This window comes from Brachionichthys hirsutus, chromosome 2 (genome assembly GCF_040956055.1).
Source record: "Brachionichthys hirsutus isolate HB-005 chromosome 2, CSIRO-AGI_Bhir_v1, whole genome shotgun sequence".
NCBI classification, from domain to species: domain Eukaryota; kingdom Metazoa; phylum Chordata; class Actinopteri; order Lophiiformes; family Brachionichthyidae; genus Brachionichthys; species Brachionichthys hirsutus.
The window spans coordinates 6,767,079-6,785,056 of NC_090898.1; the positions used below are offsets into that span (position 1 = coordinate 6,767,079).

The window sequence follows — 17,978 nt, forward strand, 5'->3', positions numbered from 1 at the left end:
ACAAGGAAAAAAACTGAAAGGGAGATGGAAAAATTATGACTTAGCCCCCTTTCCCCCCTCTGCTCTGCGCTAGCAGATGGAGTTCTTGGCAGCAGTAGTGCAAATGTTTATTTGTGTGTTTTCACTGGTAATTGGAGGATTTTAACAGTCATCATCGTCAGGCTTATAATCACCACCGTAAACGTGGCTGTACTGTAGCAAGCCACTGCTTGCTACAGTACAGCCACCAGATAGAAATCTATGTTCAGGGCTACAGAGGAGAGAGAGAGAGAGAGAGAAAATATTTTGGGGGAAAAGTAGACAGAGTTAATCTTACGTGCCTGGATATGTGACCCTTTTGCTCACAGAGTCAAGCTGTAGAAGAGACCACTGATTTGACGAGGGTGATTTTCCCCAGCGCTCGTGTGTGTGTGTGTATATGCGTGTCGAGGGAAAGGGTTTTAGTGTCTCTTACGGCCGCTTTGGAAATAAATGGAGCTAATTCAACTGAAATTGGTGTGACAGACGGGTAAATTGTTGCAGCAGTGTGGAAAGAAGAAGTCAGTTTGAAGGTGTGAACCGTGTTACTTTGAAGGTGAGCTGAGCATTATGCCTTCATATTCTTTTTTTTTTTTTTTTTGCACTGGTCCTAGTATTTCAGATCATTTCTTCTCTAATTACTCCTGATTGCTTTTGATAATGGTTGAATCACACTAACATCTGTTCGAGCAGCTTTCCCATTCAACTTTTTTTATTTTATTTTTTATCATGTGACTGACTGTGCAATAAGCTCTGATGTGCTCCCGTCTCTGGATGTCACTCTGTGTAGCTGTAAAAAATATGCAACTTTTGAAACGCATCCTGCTACTTGATTTCCAGGTTCTCTGGCAGTCAGCACTGTGGACATGTGCATTGCGCCTACCAGTACCGAGAGCATTACCACTGCATGGACCCTGAGTGTAACTACCAGGTGAGCGTGAGTACTATATTACCTTTTTGAGCATCACACAAATACAGATTCTACATTTTAAGTTTGTTTCGTGTGCCAGCCTTCAGCAGTGTCAGCGTTTCTTTAGAACAAGATTACCTTAGGTGAGCTTTTTTTTTTTTTCTAAGGTGAGGTGGTGATCCTAGGATATACAAACAATATAATCTCTTTTTGGACACACCCAGGCAAATTCCACTTGGATGTTGTTCTGCTTTGGTTTGCAGAACAAGCGACGTGTGCTAACATCCATTCAGTTTGCAGGTGCCTCTCAGACGCAGTCGGCGTCTGACAGTTGGCCTTTTATCACAGGGTTTAATTGTAAATATGCTTGAAATCGGGCTCTTTTTTATGTTATGCATTTTCTTCTGAAGACATCTGCCACTGACTGGGGCGCTGCCTTTAATCCACTTTCATTCATCTTGTCCTGCTCCCCGGAGTTGTCATGTATGGCACAGGAAGGAGAGACACCAGAGCAGCTCGTACTACAGGCCCTGTGTTTGCTGTAGCATATGGCCTGAGAGAGTTCGACAAACACAGGAAGATTTGTCAAAGACATCAAAAATCCACGCACAGCCAGCGCTGCGTGTGTTTTCTTTCCGTTCCTGACAACTTTCTGAATAAAGCCATCTTGAGCAGTAATCTTCTTTGTCTGCTCCCGATCAGGAGAGATTACCACCCGATAAATGCTGTTTGCATCACAGATCCTAGCTTTCATTTACTCCCCCTTCACAGTCTGATGGGGCACGTTCTTAAAGGAATACAAAAGGAAAATGATTTCATGTCGTTATTTAGAGTGTTAGTTCAGGTTATCATGGCAATTTCCACGGTCAGCGCCACAGTTCTTTGTTGCTCTTGCGTTGCATGGAAACACAGATATGCTTTGGGTGCCAGCACTCGAGGATGTCAATATGCTGAAAAAAACAAGCAGGCAGCGGATGAGCAGCCCCTTTCGAAGTGATAACTCATGAAATGTTACATGACACACTCTCCTGGAATATTATCCCACTGCCAGCCTCGTGGCGATTGGCTGAGTCTTAACATTCTCCTTTCATGGGCTTGTACATGAGCGAGAGTGTGCATCTTGCCACACTAGTGGGAATCCTAAAATAAATGTAGCAAGTGGCTCCCAACCTTCATCGCCACTCAACTGAAAATGAGATCTTTTTTCCAAGTCAGCTCTCTCAACGGCCTATTTTGGACAGCTTGATGGATCGAATGTACCATGACCGCAGTTCAACTCATCTTCCGGTCATCATTAACCGGTAGATACCAGAAAGGTCAAAGCCCATGCATGAACGAGCTCTGGATGTCTCAGGAAAAGGATTCATAATTGTCGATGACTCCAAAACATTCTCCGGTTAGATTAAGCCCCATTGTGAAGTGTTTTCTCTGCAGGAGTCAAACATCTCAGAAATATGCAGTCGTGAAACAGGCCAAGAGGAGGAAATGAACGGCTGCGTGAGATCTTAGATTTGAGCTTGTGTACAAGAGAAACGCACGACACAAAGCAATTACCCTACTTTGTGTAGTAATTAGTTGCTTTTTAGAATAGTTCTTTTTGATGTTTTTCCTTCAACTGGAGATAAATATGGATTGAAGACAGAAGTCATTGATTTGCCCGTCTCCCATTACAGTTTCTGTAACATCAGCTTAAACCCAATTACAGCAGATTCAGTTGCTGCCGGTCTCTGTGGAGAGACTTTTCTATTTTCTCTCCCTGATTCTTCGGCGGAGGAGGATTTTTTTTTTTTTTTTTATCTACTCATTTATATTAACATTTTGTAATTTCAGAAGGTGGATCTCTTTGCATATTCTCCCACCATTACAGTTGAAAGCCTTCACAAATAGCGAGTGTAAAAGCTTTAATTAAAATGGAATCATATCTCAGCGAATTAAAAAGGAAAATGTTTTTTGGTTGGCTTATTTGTTTGTTTGTTTCTGTTGTTGTCTTCTGTTTTCCCTTGTGCACATCTCGGAACCCATCTGCACGGAACATAATTTTTCCAATGACGGAAACATCATAACTGTGATCTTGCATGTCGATTGATTCATCTTAATTAAAAAAATATAACCACCTTTTGGTGGATGGGAAAACATAATGTTCAGGCAGTGGGTGGATGGGGAACGTTCTTAATTTTCCATGTGAAAGCAATTCCTGTGCTCAGTGTATCCCAGACCTTTGATGCTTCTTTTGGATAAGACATAACTTAAAGTAAATCAATAAGCACAGAACCGTCTACCTTAAAGACATCCTGTCCCTCTCCATTGCAGTGAGGATAGCCCTCCCTAAATGCCACTTGGCGCCTGCATATTGCAGCTGCTGCTTCCACACAGATTAAGTGACTTGTTGCTGATTCCGTGAATGGTTTAAATAAACACCAACCTGTTGTCGTAAATTTCCCCCTCGTCCCCTTTTGCAGAGGTTTACCAGCAAGCAGGATGTAATCAGGCACTACAACATGCACAAGAAGAGGGACAATTCACTGCAGCATGGCTTCATGCGCTTCAGCCCTCTGGACGACTGCAGCGTCTACTACCATGGCTGCCACCTCAATGGAAAAAGCACCCATTACCACTGCATGCAGGTACACTACACACGTCCTCCTCTTCCCACGCACCGCTACTAAGGAAGAAAGCCACCGCCATGTGCAATACACGTACTGTACATTCACACAAAGGCTCCTACACATAGTCAGGGAGAAATGTCTGCAAGTGTAGCCACAAGCGCTCATCACAAGCAACACAAACAACCCACAAATCATTTCTGCTGATGAACGGCCCCTGAGCCGCCACGTCAGCCGTGGCTGTCGGTGATATTCCAGCATGATGTTCAGATCTGGGAAGTCAGGCCACGCACGTTTTATTTCTTCTAAAGTGTCTTTTGTAGAGCGGATTTGCAAAACGTGTCTTAAAGTAAATAAAAGAAAATTGGAAAAGGTTGAATACACGTGAGGCCGCCGGCGCCTTCTCCATCGCTGCACTCTCTCGCTCCTTAATTGGCATGGATAAAATTCAGTTAGGTGTTTATATAAACTACACATTTTTCATCTTTTAGTACCAAGCCGCCAGTTGAAGATTATTCCCCTTCTAGATTTGTTTAATTTTTTTTTACATCTGCTTATTTTCAATGTGTCATTGTGCCGAGAGCTTTCTCCCCGGCAGGGCAGCAGCGCAGCAGAGGATGGCTTGAGATCTATTCTTTTTTAAACCCCTCTAACGGCGTAATTGTTATTAGGACATTTCAGCCCTTGTTTTAACAGTCCCTGAGAACCTGCAGATGTTGGCATCGGCTCACTTGATTTAGGGGGGGAAAAACAGAGTGGCATTTTTTTCATTGTTTGACTCAATATGGAGAAGTTGCCCGGTTTGCACGGGTGAAAAGTGCCAGGGATGATATACAATTGCTGCTTTTAATTCAAACATTACCTGCCCCGTCCCCCTCCCGTCCCCCTTATGCTGGCTCTGAAGACTCTTGAGTACCAGCACATTTTAAACTAAAGACAAGACAGTCATCTTTCTCTCTCGCTTTCCTCTGCCCCCTCCACCTTTGAAACTTGTTCTCAGTGTTTGAGTACCGGTATGTGTTTAGTGAAAGCATCATCACCTTTTTGAAATTTAATTTTCTTTTCTGAAAGGCAAATCCTGTCAGTTAGACACTTAAATTTCAGTTGCCTGCGGTGACCTCTGACAAGATAAGGTGCTTTTTTTTTTTCTTCAATTGTCACAATGACAATGTTGTTTCCAATGAATGTCTTTGACTTGAAACTTGGACTGCTCTGGTGCATATGACCACAAATCAAATGTGAAAACAAACTTCTTCCACCCATTTCTAGGCCACTTGCCTTTTCCTAACCACACTGAGCGCCTGTCTGTGTAGCCGGTATAGTGTGACACATCTCTTTATTGCATTGTGTTTTAGAGTTCTGCTTTTTTTCTTCTCCAAACTGTTCTTGCAACCTGAAACTCTCATGTCTGCTGTGGATCTTGATGTTTTTTGATAGCCGTGCTTTGTCTGCTCTTTTGCAGGTGGGTTGCAGCAAGGTGTACACCAGCACCTCAGATGTTATGACACATGAAAACTTCCATAAAAAGAATGCCCAGCTGATCAACGACGGCTTCCAGAGATTTCGTGCCACTGAGGATTGTGGCACAGTTGGGTGTCAATTCTATGGGCAGAAAACAACACACTTCCACTGCAGGTGAATAGGCCTAACATATAATTCTTCATTTTAAATGCATAAAATATTTTTTATTTTATTTTTTTATACTTATCTCTAAAAACACTTTTGCTCCCGTGGCCTGTAATTGCATTTTCACCATAAGAACAAAATCCAGTAAATGAACAGCAGAATGAAGGGGGAAAAAATCAGGTAATTCTTTATTGAAAAATCAATGAATTATTGGAAGTACAAATAAAATGACAACTAATGGAATCCCTGTCTTAAAATAATATTTTTGTCAGACTTTTAAGGTACCGTAATAGGAAAAATAGATGCAAAAGTAATTACCGTAATCGAAAAAAAAAAAAAAATATTTTTTTAAAGAGCCAACATGACTGTTATCAATGCATGTAGAGTCATTCGGTTTATTCAGAATAGCTTCCTGGCAAAGATTGCAGGTGGCAACGTGTCAATGAGCGGCTGCTGTGTTATTAAACCACCTCAGTTATCATTCCTCCATTGTAAAGTATTTGAATCATGTGGACCCTCTCCAAGACTCCCAGCAGCTTTCAGATACTCCGGTGTCTTTGTCACAGAGCATCATGGCTAATCCCGGTTTTCCTTTTATATTCTGCCCTTGTTTCAGGCGCCCGGGCTGCACGTTCACCTTCAAGAACAAATGTGACATTGAAAAGCACAAGAGCTACCATATTAAGGATGATGCCTATGCCAAAGATGGCTTCAAGAAGTTCTACAAGTATGAGGAGTGCAAATACGAGGGCTGCGTGTACAGCAAAGCCACCAACCACTTCCACTGCATCCGGTCAGGTTGTGGGTTCACCTTTACCTCTACAAGCCAGATGACCTCCCACAAACGCAAGCATGAGCGTAGACACATCCGCTCCTCCGGTGTGATGGGTCTTTCATCCGCCTTCCTGGTGCCAAAGGATGAACCAGAAGAATCAAGCAACGATGACCTGATGGACTTCTCGACTATGAGCAGCAAGAACTCCAGCCTGAGTGCCTCTCCCACCACCCAGCAGTCCACCACTGTACCAAACTTACTGGCCGCGGCCACCACTGCTGTCTTGTCCTCCTCTACATCAGGACACACGCTCAAACCCGCAACCACACTGTCCAATGCAGGCCAGCGTATGTCCAGCCTGCTGTCCCAGGCACTGCCCAGCAACATGCCGGTGGCCCTGGCTCTTTCCAACAACGCTCTGGCCTCCTCAAACCCATTCTTCCCCCTCATGTCCAGGCTTCCTCTCCAACCACCTCCACCCGCCGCTAGCCTCATATCTGCTGTATCTTCTGGGACCCGCTCCATGCCCACCGACTCACTGACCCAAGGTTGTTCCACAGTAGGGGCAGACGGATCCATGGCATCGACCCCATCATCCTTCGCCAACTCCTCCATCATGGAGAAGATTTCGGCAAGCAAAGGTCTGATTTCGCCAATGATGGCAAGACTGGCAGCTGCTGCCCTTAAGTCTTCCAACAACCCAGACGCAGGTAACGCAACCCAAAGGCAGGACATGTTTGTATGTGGATACTTTCAGAATATAAACAGTTTATTTATGCTTCTTGAGTAAAAGTAATTCATTAATCAAATAATTGTGTTTCAAACATAAACAGCTTCTCAGGTAGGTACAGAAGGGAAATACTCTGCTTCATATAATAAAACTAAAAAAAAATAGCTGACTGATTAATCCATAACCCTGTTACAATATATGATAAATAATAACCTTTTGAGTTGTGTCTGAGTCCAACAAGAATCAGCTGCACGCTTGCTAAAGGTCACGTCTTTTCTTTTTTTTCTTTCTCGAGCGTGGACTTAACTCAGCAGCAGTGAGGGAAGAGAAAGTGCACTCACAGTTAATCACTGTCCTACCGCGAAGGGAAACTGCTGCTTTCAGGTTTAAAGGGACATGCCAGGGGCCTGGCCGGCCGCTCTGGGCTTGTTGTCGTGTTGATCGTTTGTTAGATACCCACAATCCATTTGGAGATAAATGCGCTGACAGGGGAGAGTGGAGTCTGTAAAAGTCTCTTATGATGTTCAGAGTGGAGGCTCCTGGGGCTTGTGTCGAACATGTTTCCTCATCATTGGTCTCTTATCTGTGTCTGTGCTCGTTCCAAGCAAATGGAGGTGGAATAAAATTAAGTTTAGAAATTGCAAGAACAAAAAAAAAGAATATATATATATATATATATTCCCCCTTTTACTGCATCCTCTATGCAAACTGATAAAAAAAGAAAAAAACAGAACTCACCGAGGCAGAAATGACTCAGTGCACCAGAGCTGACAAAGAAGCTTTTTTTTCTCCCACTGATACGAGAAGCCAGACACAGTTCCACGCACCAGCAAAGACACACTTTTTTGGGATTTCTAGAAACTGTCTGTTCCTACATGTCAATATCTATTTAGCATAAACACAATTCACATTAATTTAATGGAAGTAATTGCCTTGTCAATGTTTATCATATTGCTGGAAACAAAGCAACTGAAAGTAAAATTGAACCATTAAATTGAAATTGAAGCGTAGACTTGCATTCGGTAGCAGTGGGGCCTCCTGCACTGAGCCTAAGCAGGTGGGGTGCAGATTGCAAATGGAGCTGCAAGGGGGTGCGTCTCCGGATGTTGAGACCGGGAAGGATTACAATTCCTGGTGGTGTTCCTGGAGCAGGACAGGCCCTGGGAGAGCGCTGGGGCAGCTGCTCCGGGGAGCCGGGCTGAGCCCAGGCTGTCAGGCTGAGCTCCACCTCTGGGCTTTCAGCAGGTAGTCTGAACACTGGGAAGGCCCCCACTGAGGGTGGGGATGCCACAGATGGTGCTTTCACCACCCCTCTTGTTGTCTTACTGAGAGACTGCATCTCTTGGCTAGATAACAAAGCTGATTAGAAATAAGCTCTCCTGCCGTGACCACATACTTTACTGTAAGAGTTAAGGACGCATACAGGATGGAGGCTAGTCGTAGTTTTGTTTGTTGTATTTGCTTCATAAAATGTGTGAACAGGACAGTTGGGGCTAAATTAAGAAGGAAGTGGTTTTGTGCTTCTCAGAAAAAGAAAAAAAAAAGGTGTGAGAAAAGTCAGTGTTTGTGGCTATTTTTCACAGCCTTCATATTTTCATGGGGTTATGAAACTGCATCTCTGCTGGGCTGAATTGTGCATTTGTTTATTTTATTTTTTCTGCTTTCAGTATTTTCTCAGTATTTTTTTTTTTATTATTATTAATGTTCCACTCCAATTTACCCCTAAGTGTTTTCCCAGAGATTCAAACATCTGAAGGGTTTGCTAATTAGACACACGGTACAAATGATCTTTCACAAGCTCTGTATCTTATCCGGAGTAATTACGTGGTGATACATTATTCCTGGATAATTTCCAGAAAGAACTTGCTTTGAATCAAACTCATTTGTTCTCCTTATTTGGGAAGTAGATAGAAAAAAAAGAATTTCATGAGATATGCAGCAGAATAAGAGACTTATGTATTATTATCCCGTTTAAATGGTCAATTTATGCTCGTATTTAGTGAAGGAATTCTTCCATCTGCCTGATGACTGAATGGAGATCATACAGTGAGGGACTGCTCTTGATGTAATGCGCTTTCATTGGGTCAGTGTTGATTTAATTGCCAATGACAAGGGAGGATCTGTCTGGCTAGTTAATTTTGGGTGTACTCGTATCAAGTTGGGGGAGGGGAGGAGTTCCAGACAGAGACTTGGTTACCATTATCTGACCTCAAACCAAATGCAAAATTGTTTGACTGCTGTTTTCCATCAGCCCCCCCCCCCCACCCGAAACACACCTCCAGCACTTCCAACCTCAGCCATTGTCAAACAGAACTGACAGTGACACTTCCCCATCAGCTGACAAGGCCCAAGTCTTGCTTTTCCACTCCTATTCTGAGTGATATGTCTCTGGGTCATCTTCTGAGAGGGGGGGGGGGACTCAGTGGTCGGGTTTCCTCCTTACGTAGGCTGGTCTTGTTTTCTCCGCATGGAGAAAAAGGACGGAGGCCTCACCAGTCAGAGGGCCAAGGGCACACACTTGGTTGCTCATGACCTTGCCTGTCACTATCCCTCAGCTCCAGCCCCGATTCCTGAACAACAGATTCACTCACCAAACCAACCACCGGTGCTCTCAAGTCTCGCCTGAGAGGCGACTGAAGGGTCACCCTTCCAGTCCCAACACCACTTATTGTCTGCCAAAAGCTCCGCTTCCTCGTTGTAGCCCCAGGACAAATTAATATTTCAGTCCCTTGGGATAGAGGGCGGGGCAGAAATCACCTTCCTGCCAGCATCTTCATTCCACGTCATGTCCTGGTCTTTATTTATTTAATTTCAGCGATCCCGTCCTCACCGACGGCATCCACCGAATACCTATTTGGAGGAGAATGTGATTGAAAGGTCACGCTATTTGAACCAATCTGATTGGCTGTCAGCTCTAATCTGACCGACATAACACCCCTGTTCCTTGTGGGTACACTCAGTGGTATTGGCTGCCGTCCGTTGTCAGGCCAACAAGGAGCCGGGAAAGGAGGGGGGTGGCCAATCTGAGACTGCCACTTTCCCTCAGCATTAGCATCTCACTTAATGACCAGTTAAGAGGCAGTCTGGCAAATGAGTTGTGACAAGTGCTGCAGAAAAAGAAGTATTTTCCCCTCATATCTCCCGCCTCTCAATCACCGTTTAAAAGGCTTGACGGCCTGACATCATTTTGCAATAATAATCACTCAGAGTCTTCTTCTCAGGCCAGGACAGAAGTCACATTAGATCTTGTCATAGCGTAATAATGCTGACCAATAATAACTTTGTTGTCTCGTCTCTCCTCTTTGTCTCCGTCTCCGTCTCCGGCTCCGGCTTCATCCTCAGGGAATGGGCAGCCTCTTTCAACCAGCCCGTTCAGAATGGTTCAAGTGAAGCAGGAGCCGCTGGACGTCAACTCTGGGGCCTCCCAAGACTCCGCACAGGAGCACAGCCTGGACCTGAGCAAGAAAGACAACAGGTACACTGTCGCCTAGCACATCGATTGTTAAATGCTATATGGAACATATTCACAAAATAAATCCACAAGGAAATAAGGTTTCTGTTGATTTTTTTACATTCTTGGCATCAAGGCTTATATTCAATGTGCACACAATTCTAAAATCCAAATGATACTGTGTTTGTCCATGTTTGCGAGTGAACAATGTTTATATATACCTTCAACTCCAATGTTCCCTTCACCTCAAAGTAAATGCTATTTCTTAAGAAGACAGCATTTTTCCTCTTCGTTATTTCACCGCACCTCGTGTGATAAATAGAAATATTTACTGTTCTCATGCAAATCTTGACTAAACATTGTTCATTCTCCTTGTTCCAGTAATGAATCAAACGGACATGCTGTACCAGGGAATACATCTCTTTTATCCTCGCTTATGAATAAGGTAAGATCCATCCATCAAACGCCTTTCATTCTAAGACAAATTAGCGGGACACAGAGGGGCCTGTTTGTTTTTTCATGTTTCACCGCTAATAAGATGAGTTTGTACCATTTAAATTTTCCAACCATTTTTCATACAGTGTAATTTTCACTGCACCTCTCACAAATTAATATAATGAAGCAGTAGCTGGGTGTCATGCCAGATATATCGAGATGTTTGTTTTTTGATGAGCTGTTACGAACTCGCCGTCCATTTTTCCTCCTCCTTTATACTTTTCCTCCCCCCCCCCTGCCTTGCTCTGCATTTATTTATAGAGTTGGTAAATTATTTGATTAAAAAGTCAGAGGAGGAAAAACACAGGAAGGTGCTGCCCTCATTTTTTACCATGCTAAATGTTAGCGTATGTAAATTTATACGTGTGCTGTTTCTCTTTTTTTTCTGGGGTGAAGATTAAAATGGACATTGTCTTAATCATATATCTTGTCTGATTGATGTAAATATGCGAGGTGGTTTCCATCACATAGATGGCGTAATGACAGATCAGCCTCCATTTTATTTGCCCTCCCCCTCGCCTCCCCTCCCCTCCTCCGTGTACTCGCCTTCCAACACACGGACACACACGTCGTCTTTTCTCCCCAGGAAAGCTAAACTTCAGAGTTGCTTTCCTCAAAGCTGTCGTTGAAGACAGATTTTGGAGGAGCTGGAAGACCTGTGGTCCAACAGCTCCTCATGTCATGTCAGCATTTGGGGATTGGTTCAAGCCTCCCCATCACATGAAAGGGTGCGCCATCACTCCCAAAGGATGATTGGCAAACACACTTGGCCTTCACTCAAGCAAAAAGGCTGCATGCTTTTATTTGTCGCGCCAAAACGTTCATGGGTTCATGTTAACCCTACGCTCTTTTTCTTTTTGCATTTGCTCAGCTAAGCGAGCAGCTGGTTATTTGTTTGTGTGTGTGTGTGTTTAAGATGTCACAGGTGAACCCTGCCCTGTTCCACACCATGAACATGAAGACAGAGCTGGAGGCAGGCCAGGGCAGCAACGCATCGGGGGCGGCACAGTATCTGAACCGAGTCCTAAAGAGAAACCTGCAGGAAAAGCCGACTGAGATCTGGAGGACATACCTCCGCAGGTATGAGACATGAAGAATCAATGTAGTTTCAGCCTTTGAGTTAAGCCTGAACTCCTCATTCTGACCGTGCTGGATGCAACGTTCTCACATTCTGGCTGATGGGAACCCTTTAGAGCAGAGTCCATTTGAGTGGGAATGAGAAATGGTTTACAGGACATGAGAAAAACAACGCATGATATCGGATGTGTCTTCAGACAGGTTTTGATGTTACTGCATTGACCATTTTCATGATGTGCCCCTGTGAAGGTTTGACACAGATGACTTCTGCGAGGCTCAGTGCGACTTCCTTCAGAAAGTTCATTTTCACTGCCTGGTCGAAGACTGTGGTGCGCTCTTCAGCACTGTGGATGGGGCGATTAAACATGCCAAGTGAGCCAGCCTCTTAATGATAATAAAATATACCCTTTCCACATCTTATTGATCAACTAAAGACTAAGCTTGAGTCTTGTTTTTCAGCTTCCACCTTCGGGCCACACTGAAAGTGAAGTCGGAGCCTCAGTTTAGTGACGGTAAGGACTCTGGCGAGGGGGCACCCATGCAGCCTGCTGCCCCCATCTCTTTGGCCAACAATCCCTCCATGGACGTAGCACACCTCAGCTCCTCGGGTGGCTACAGCTCCCCTCCGCCCTCCATACTGGCCTGGAAGCAGCTGACCGGCAGCATCCCTCAGATGCCAGCCTCCATGCCCAACCTGCCAGCAAACTCCCCTCTGGCCACCACCTCCCTGGAAAATGCTAAGCCACAAGTCAAGCCTGGTTTCCTGCAGTTCCAGCAAAAGTAAGAGACAATTGGACTTGTGTCTTATTATGTTGGGTGAGATTGTGGTTATTTTTCCTCTTTGGGCCAAGCGATTATAACATTGTATTTTCTATTTTATTCATTCAGCGATCCCTGCTTGGCTACTGACTGTAAATACTCAAACAAGTTCCACTTCCACTGCTTGTTTGGGAATTGCAAGTACGTGTGCAAGACATCTGGCAAGGCCGAGGCCCATTGTTTGGACCACATCAACCCCAACAACAACCTGCTCAACATCCGAGACCAGTTTTCCTACTACTCTCTCCAGTGTCTCTGTCCCAACCAGGTGAGTTTGCACCTTGATAACTCAGCCAGGAGCTGAATCACCGACTGTCATCGCCTGGCTTTCTAAGCATGAAGTATGCTGTCTATTAGACCAGTGTTAGAGGTTATTTGACTCAAGGCTTTCACAACCACTGCTCTCCGTCTTCCGTCTCTGCTGAAAAAGACAGTCGACTCACCCCAGTAATGCCTGTTTATATGTCAATGATGTCATTTTGACTGCCGCATTCTCCTCTCAGAAAAGGCCAATTTAGCTGATATTACCCAATAAATCATTGTCACTTGCACAGTAAACAAGGCTGTCTGGAATAGGGCAAAAATCAGGGGAATGCTTGGCAAATGAAACCTAAATGGCAGCCCCTGCCTGCTCTCACGAGCCCGCATTTGGAAAACCGTTTAAATGAATTCATTAATGTGTCGAAAATCACTCCTCTCACAAAAAGTCCCCTCTCCTCCTCGTCCTCCTCCTCCTCCTCGTCCTCCCTCCCCCTCCCCTCTCAGTCTCCATCGCCTGAACTGAACAGATCTTATTCACCCTGTCCTTTGGGATCTGAGCCTCTCAAACAGATGGTGGTGTACAGACATGTTAGAAAGGAGGGGTGGTTGTGGGAAGCCCGGAAAAAGAACTGTAGGATGTTCCCAATGATCAGGACTGAAGGGTTTTAGAGATGTCACTTTTTTATTTTGTTTATCTTTGAAACAAAAAAAAAATACTTATTATTATTATTATTATTATTATCATTAAGCTGTCCTTCGGCTTTCGCATGTTCACTCGACTAATGAAATAGGAAATTCTATGTCCCTCCTGCAGCATTGTGAGTTCAGAATGAGGGGCCACTATCACTGCCTGCGGCCAGGATGCTACTTCGTCACTAACATCACCACCAAACTGCCGTGGCACGTCAAGAAACACGAGAAGGCAGAGCGCCGTGCCGCCAACGGTTTCAAATATTTCACCAAGAGGGAACAGTGCGGCAGGCTGGGTAAGAGCGGAATCACTTTTGTCTTGTTTAAGTTGAAGGTTTTTGTTCACCAAGCCGTCCAAAGCTAACGAGCCTGGCCTTTGACTCTACTTTGCCACGCCGCTTGTGCGGGTTAAAGGCGCTGTGTGGAGAAACACAGAGATTTTTTTGGCAGCTGCGGATATTCTCCGTGTTTACAAATGGAGAGGGACCAGTGTTGGCAAACAGTGTCGTGCTGTGTGAGTTGTTTAAGAGGCATGAAACAAGTCAGCCTCATAGGTTTTGTTGCCCACTTTGCATATTCACAATGGCACCTCAGGTCCCAGAGGCAGCCCTGTCTGCGCTATATAAGCACTAATGTCAAAGAGGGGGAATCACATTCAGGTTGTTTTCCTCTTCCTTCTGCCCCCGTCAAAAATGAGCAATTAGGTTGGTGTTTGTTAATTATCTGGCTTGTCTGGTTTAGCCTGTTTGTGTTGTGAAGCCGCGCCTCACGGCCACTGCTGCCGTCACACAGAAATGAATTCAAGTGATCTGTTTTTCTTTTTCTGGTGGTAACGCATGCTTTTCAGAACACGGGAACAAAGCAAACAAAAAAGCAGGCCCTAAACAGCTGCTTTTTGTCCTCAGCCTGATCTGCCAAATGCATTGTTTAGGGCTGGGGTGGGGGGAATACAGAAAGGATTACCATCGCTTGTGCTCCAGTCATAAAGAATTGATGGGTCGCCCGTATCCATGGCAGCAACATTAAACTGAACACCGCTGATGATGTTACCTGCTTTCTGTCTGACAAAGGCCCCTCCATGTCACCAGGGTTACTGCTATTTGCTCAACTTTGCATGTTTAAAACATTGTGTGTACAAACGATACTTGATGACACAGACACGTTGTGCTCTTAAACCGGGTGCCATGGTTACGGACATGCGAGCACCTGCCCCGCATGTTACTCTTTCAATTATTTCTGCCTGCTTTTATATAATGGTATTTGATTAACAGACACAAAATGGGAGCATTCGTTCAAATTGAAAACATAAAGCAATCAGAGCTTTACTGGTTAAAACACACGGAAACAGCAGAAGATCACGGAGCAGACAGAAGTATAGTGGTGAACAAAAGGGGAAATGACAATGGAGATACTTTGAAAAATGAATTTAATATGGTAATAATTGTATATTTACTTTGGTTTGCAGGGGTGTGTGCATTATTGGCCCACAGAAAATGAGAATTTATTTATGTAAATTCTTAATTGAATAAAGCATGTCAGTGTAATAAAAGAGCTCCACAGGTCTAGTGCACAGAAGCCTCCACTTGCTCAGTGTGACACTGGAGTGATCTAATATTCCTCCTACATTTATTCCCTGAAATACTTTGAAACTCGATCCCTCTTTTGTAGGCGCTACATCACGAGATTAAAATATAAAACCTCTTTGCTTTGTATCTAACCGTCACATCGTCTGCTGATTATATCGCCTTCGCTACACGAGCTGCTCTCGGACGCCCGCCATCAGGCAAAGAAGAAAATTCATCTCCGCCATGCAGTTTACAAGTGTTTTCTGTTTCCAGGTTGCAAGTACAGCCAGGTCAACAGCCACTTCCACTGCATCCGTGATGGCTGCCAGTTCTCCTTCCTGCTCAAACACCAGATGACCTCGCACGCACGCAAGCACATGAGGCGAATGCTGGGGAAGAACTTTGACAGAGTCCCGTCACAGGTACAAACATACAAAAGTGAACAGGTGACGCACGATTGAAAATATGCAGCGCTCTTCCATCTATAATATGCGTTAATCAGAACATAGTTCAGGAAAGCCAAGTTTAGCACACACCCTTTTACAGAGACCAAACAGGGAGTGGACATGTTTAAAACCTGTTTTAGTTTACTTTGATTTTGGCTATGGTGACTATGAACAAAAACAAGTTTTTATAAATTTTCAACCACAGCGCAGACTTTCCAAAATTAAAAAAAATAAAATACGAATAAATAATTATTGAAAAAACAAACTAGCAAAAAGATGGCTTTAAAGTTTGTCACGGCAATCGCTCATGTTGATTTTGAGATTTTGTTACATTATTTATATGTTTTTTTGAACTACATTTACATTTTTTCTTTGCATAATCCTTCATGCTCTGTGAGTCAGATTGCAGCACGAGTTGTATCCTGTAAATCACCAAAGTAAATAACCTGTAAAACCAGTCAGTGACAAATCAGTCTCGACTTTATTTTAATGGTAATTTTATGAGGTTTTTTTTTTTGTCCTGTTTTTTCCTGTTGAAGTCTTCATGTAATGTAATGACGTAGGACTGACGTTCGAGCTGCCAGAGTACGTTAGCTGCCCAACAGCAACATCTTCATTAACGGGGCATCATCATCATCATCATCGAAGACGTTTGCTTCCAATGAACCTCAATAATGGATCTGTATTGTCTCAAGGTGCTGCCACTTGGTCAGAGGCCAGACGACATGCAGCATGGATCTGGAATGATGTCTGCGGCAGTATTGAACCAGTGTGACGTCAACTCCAACTTCTCCTCCGCCATGGTAGACGAGACTGATGATTACATGGACTACATGGGGGGAGGCGGCAGCCCCCTGGGCCTCTCCTCCGAGTCGTCCAACCAGGACCGGAGCTGCACCAGCACACCTGTAGGCAACGATGGCTCTCCAGCAGGTGAGAATGTGCAGAGAAAACCTGACGGGTGACAGACGGAGAGATTTAATGCGATTTAGTCTGAAAGTTGACCAATGCAAGTTTCTTATTCTTTAATCATGCTTCACCAGCACCTTGTCATTTCAGACATTCTTTCATTATATATCTTATGATTTAGTCGTCTGACTTAAAATCAATAGCATAATGACCCATTAATCATATTATATTAGGTTGATGACAATGCTGTGTTCTTACGGTCCAAGTCTTGGACATTATCCTTTGCAGTGCGCCTTGTCATCCTCATAAAACATCCATTTTGCACATCAGTAGTTTGAGTTATTGCGCTGTAGGTTTCTTATTGCATGCAACCTCGCTGGATGGAGATCATCCCCGTGGCTTTAGGTGCACTTTTAGTGGATGGATTATGGGAGAAAGGACAATGAAGGAGAAACAGCCCCCTCCCCCCCCCTTAAACTTACACATTAAATGGTTTCTTCTCTGATTTTTTTCTATATCTGAGCATGTCTGTGATTTTCACATTTCTCCAAGTGTTGCCAATATTATCCATTCTCTTATCTCTTATCTTTCCCCTTTTTACCTCCCATCCCATCCCATGTGTGCGGTGTGTGTGTGTGTGTGTGTGTGCGTGATTTGACCATTGTTCTTGTGAATATTCTCCTTTCCCCTCCTCCTGTCTGTCCTTCACCCTCCCTGGTCAACCTGTCTCTCCAGGACAAGGCTGCCCTGCTACCACTTCTGCTCCAACCACCCCTGCTGACTCACGTGCTACACAAAACGCACTTCCTCCTTCCACTCCTCCTCCTCGACTGCCACTATTTTCTCCCTCCGCTCCTCAACCTGGCTTCCAGTCCACGGCCCCATCCCTTTCTCCGGCTCTCCTTCGACCTCCTCTCCCCTCACTCCCATACCTTCTCTCGCCATCCTGTCTCTCGTACTCTCTGCTCAGCGCCTCTCTCGGAGCCACTCGGAGTGTTGTCATGCCAACCAACACACCAGCTTTCAGCCCCATCATTGCCACTCCGTCTCCGGTTAAAAATGACGTCCCTATAGTTCAGGATGCTGCAGGTACTTATCCCCGGCGCAAACCAACACTGCAGCTGTCAGCTGAACTTGTCCTTTGCAGCATCTAACTGTGTGAGCCAGTGTGTCTCTCAGATTGTGCTAGAAAAAAGAAAAATAATTAGCTTCCCAGCATGCAGTATTTGTGCAGAACTGAAGGAAAGTGCATGTTTAATGAGTGGATACAGTAACAGAATACGTGTTCAAATCCTCATGTATGACTGAGATTTAGCGATAGAGCAGTAAATGCAGCGCTCGTAGTTTGAATCTATGGCCTTGCTTAGTTTAATCACTCCAGGAGTTTTATCGAGGCCCATTGATACTTGTCCTGCAGAACAGGGATCACATCATTAGCAGTGACCCCAGGGTGTTGCAAAAGGTGGGTGCCCGCATAAAACAAGATGGAGATAAGAGGCTCGGTTTAGGCCCGCCGCTCTACTCCTGTTTGGAGGCTGGAGACACCGCATAAAAGTGTCATGTTCCAAAGTCAATCTATCATTTTCCCTGTCCTTTAATCATT

The 17,978-nt window shown here is 44.4% G+C and overlaps 1 protein-coding gene across 1 annotated transcript in view; it reads left to right on the plus strand.

Moving 5' to 3' along the window:
• The window catches only part of casz1 (castor zinc finger 1), a 44,796-nt gene that overhangs the window by 23,558 nt on the left and 3,260 nt on the right, over nucleotides 1–17,978 (plus strand). Inside the window, exons 5-18 of the mRNA XM_068744845.1 lie at nucleotides 859–949; nucleotides 3,388–3,552; nucleotides 4,994–5,166; nucleotides 5,774–6,642; nucleotides 10,005–10,137; nucleotides 10,495–10,558; nucleotides 11,534–11,688; nucleotides 11,935–12,057; nucleotides 12,145–12,465; nucleotides 12,574–12,772; nucleotides 13,580–13,751; nucleotides 15,294–15,442; nucleotides 16,162–16,399; nucleotides 17,111–17,464. Coding sequence (XP_068600946.1) covers nucleotides 859–949; nucleotides 3,388–3,552; nucleotides 4,994–5,166; nucleotides 5,774–6,642; nucleotides 10,005–10,137; nucleotides 10,495–10,558; nucleotides 11,534–11,688; nucleotides 11,935–12,057; nucleotides 12,145–12,465; nucleotides 12,574–12,772; nucleotides 13,580–13,751; nucleotides 15,294–15,442; nucleotides 16,162–16,399; nucleotides 17,111–17,464 — 3,206 coding nt within the window. The remainder of the gene's footprint in view (nucleotides 1–858; nucleotides 950–3,387; nucleotides 3,553–4,993; nucleotides 5,167–5,773; nucleotides 6,643–10,004; nucleotides 10,138–10,494; nucleotides 10,559–11,533; nucleotides 11,689–11,934; nucleotides 12,058–12,144; nucleotides 12,466–12,573; nucleotides 12,773–13,579; nucleotides 13,752–15,293; nucleotides 15,443–16,161; nucleotides 16,400–17,110; nucleotides 17,465–17,978) is intronic.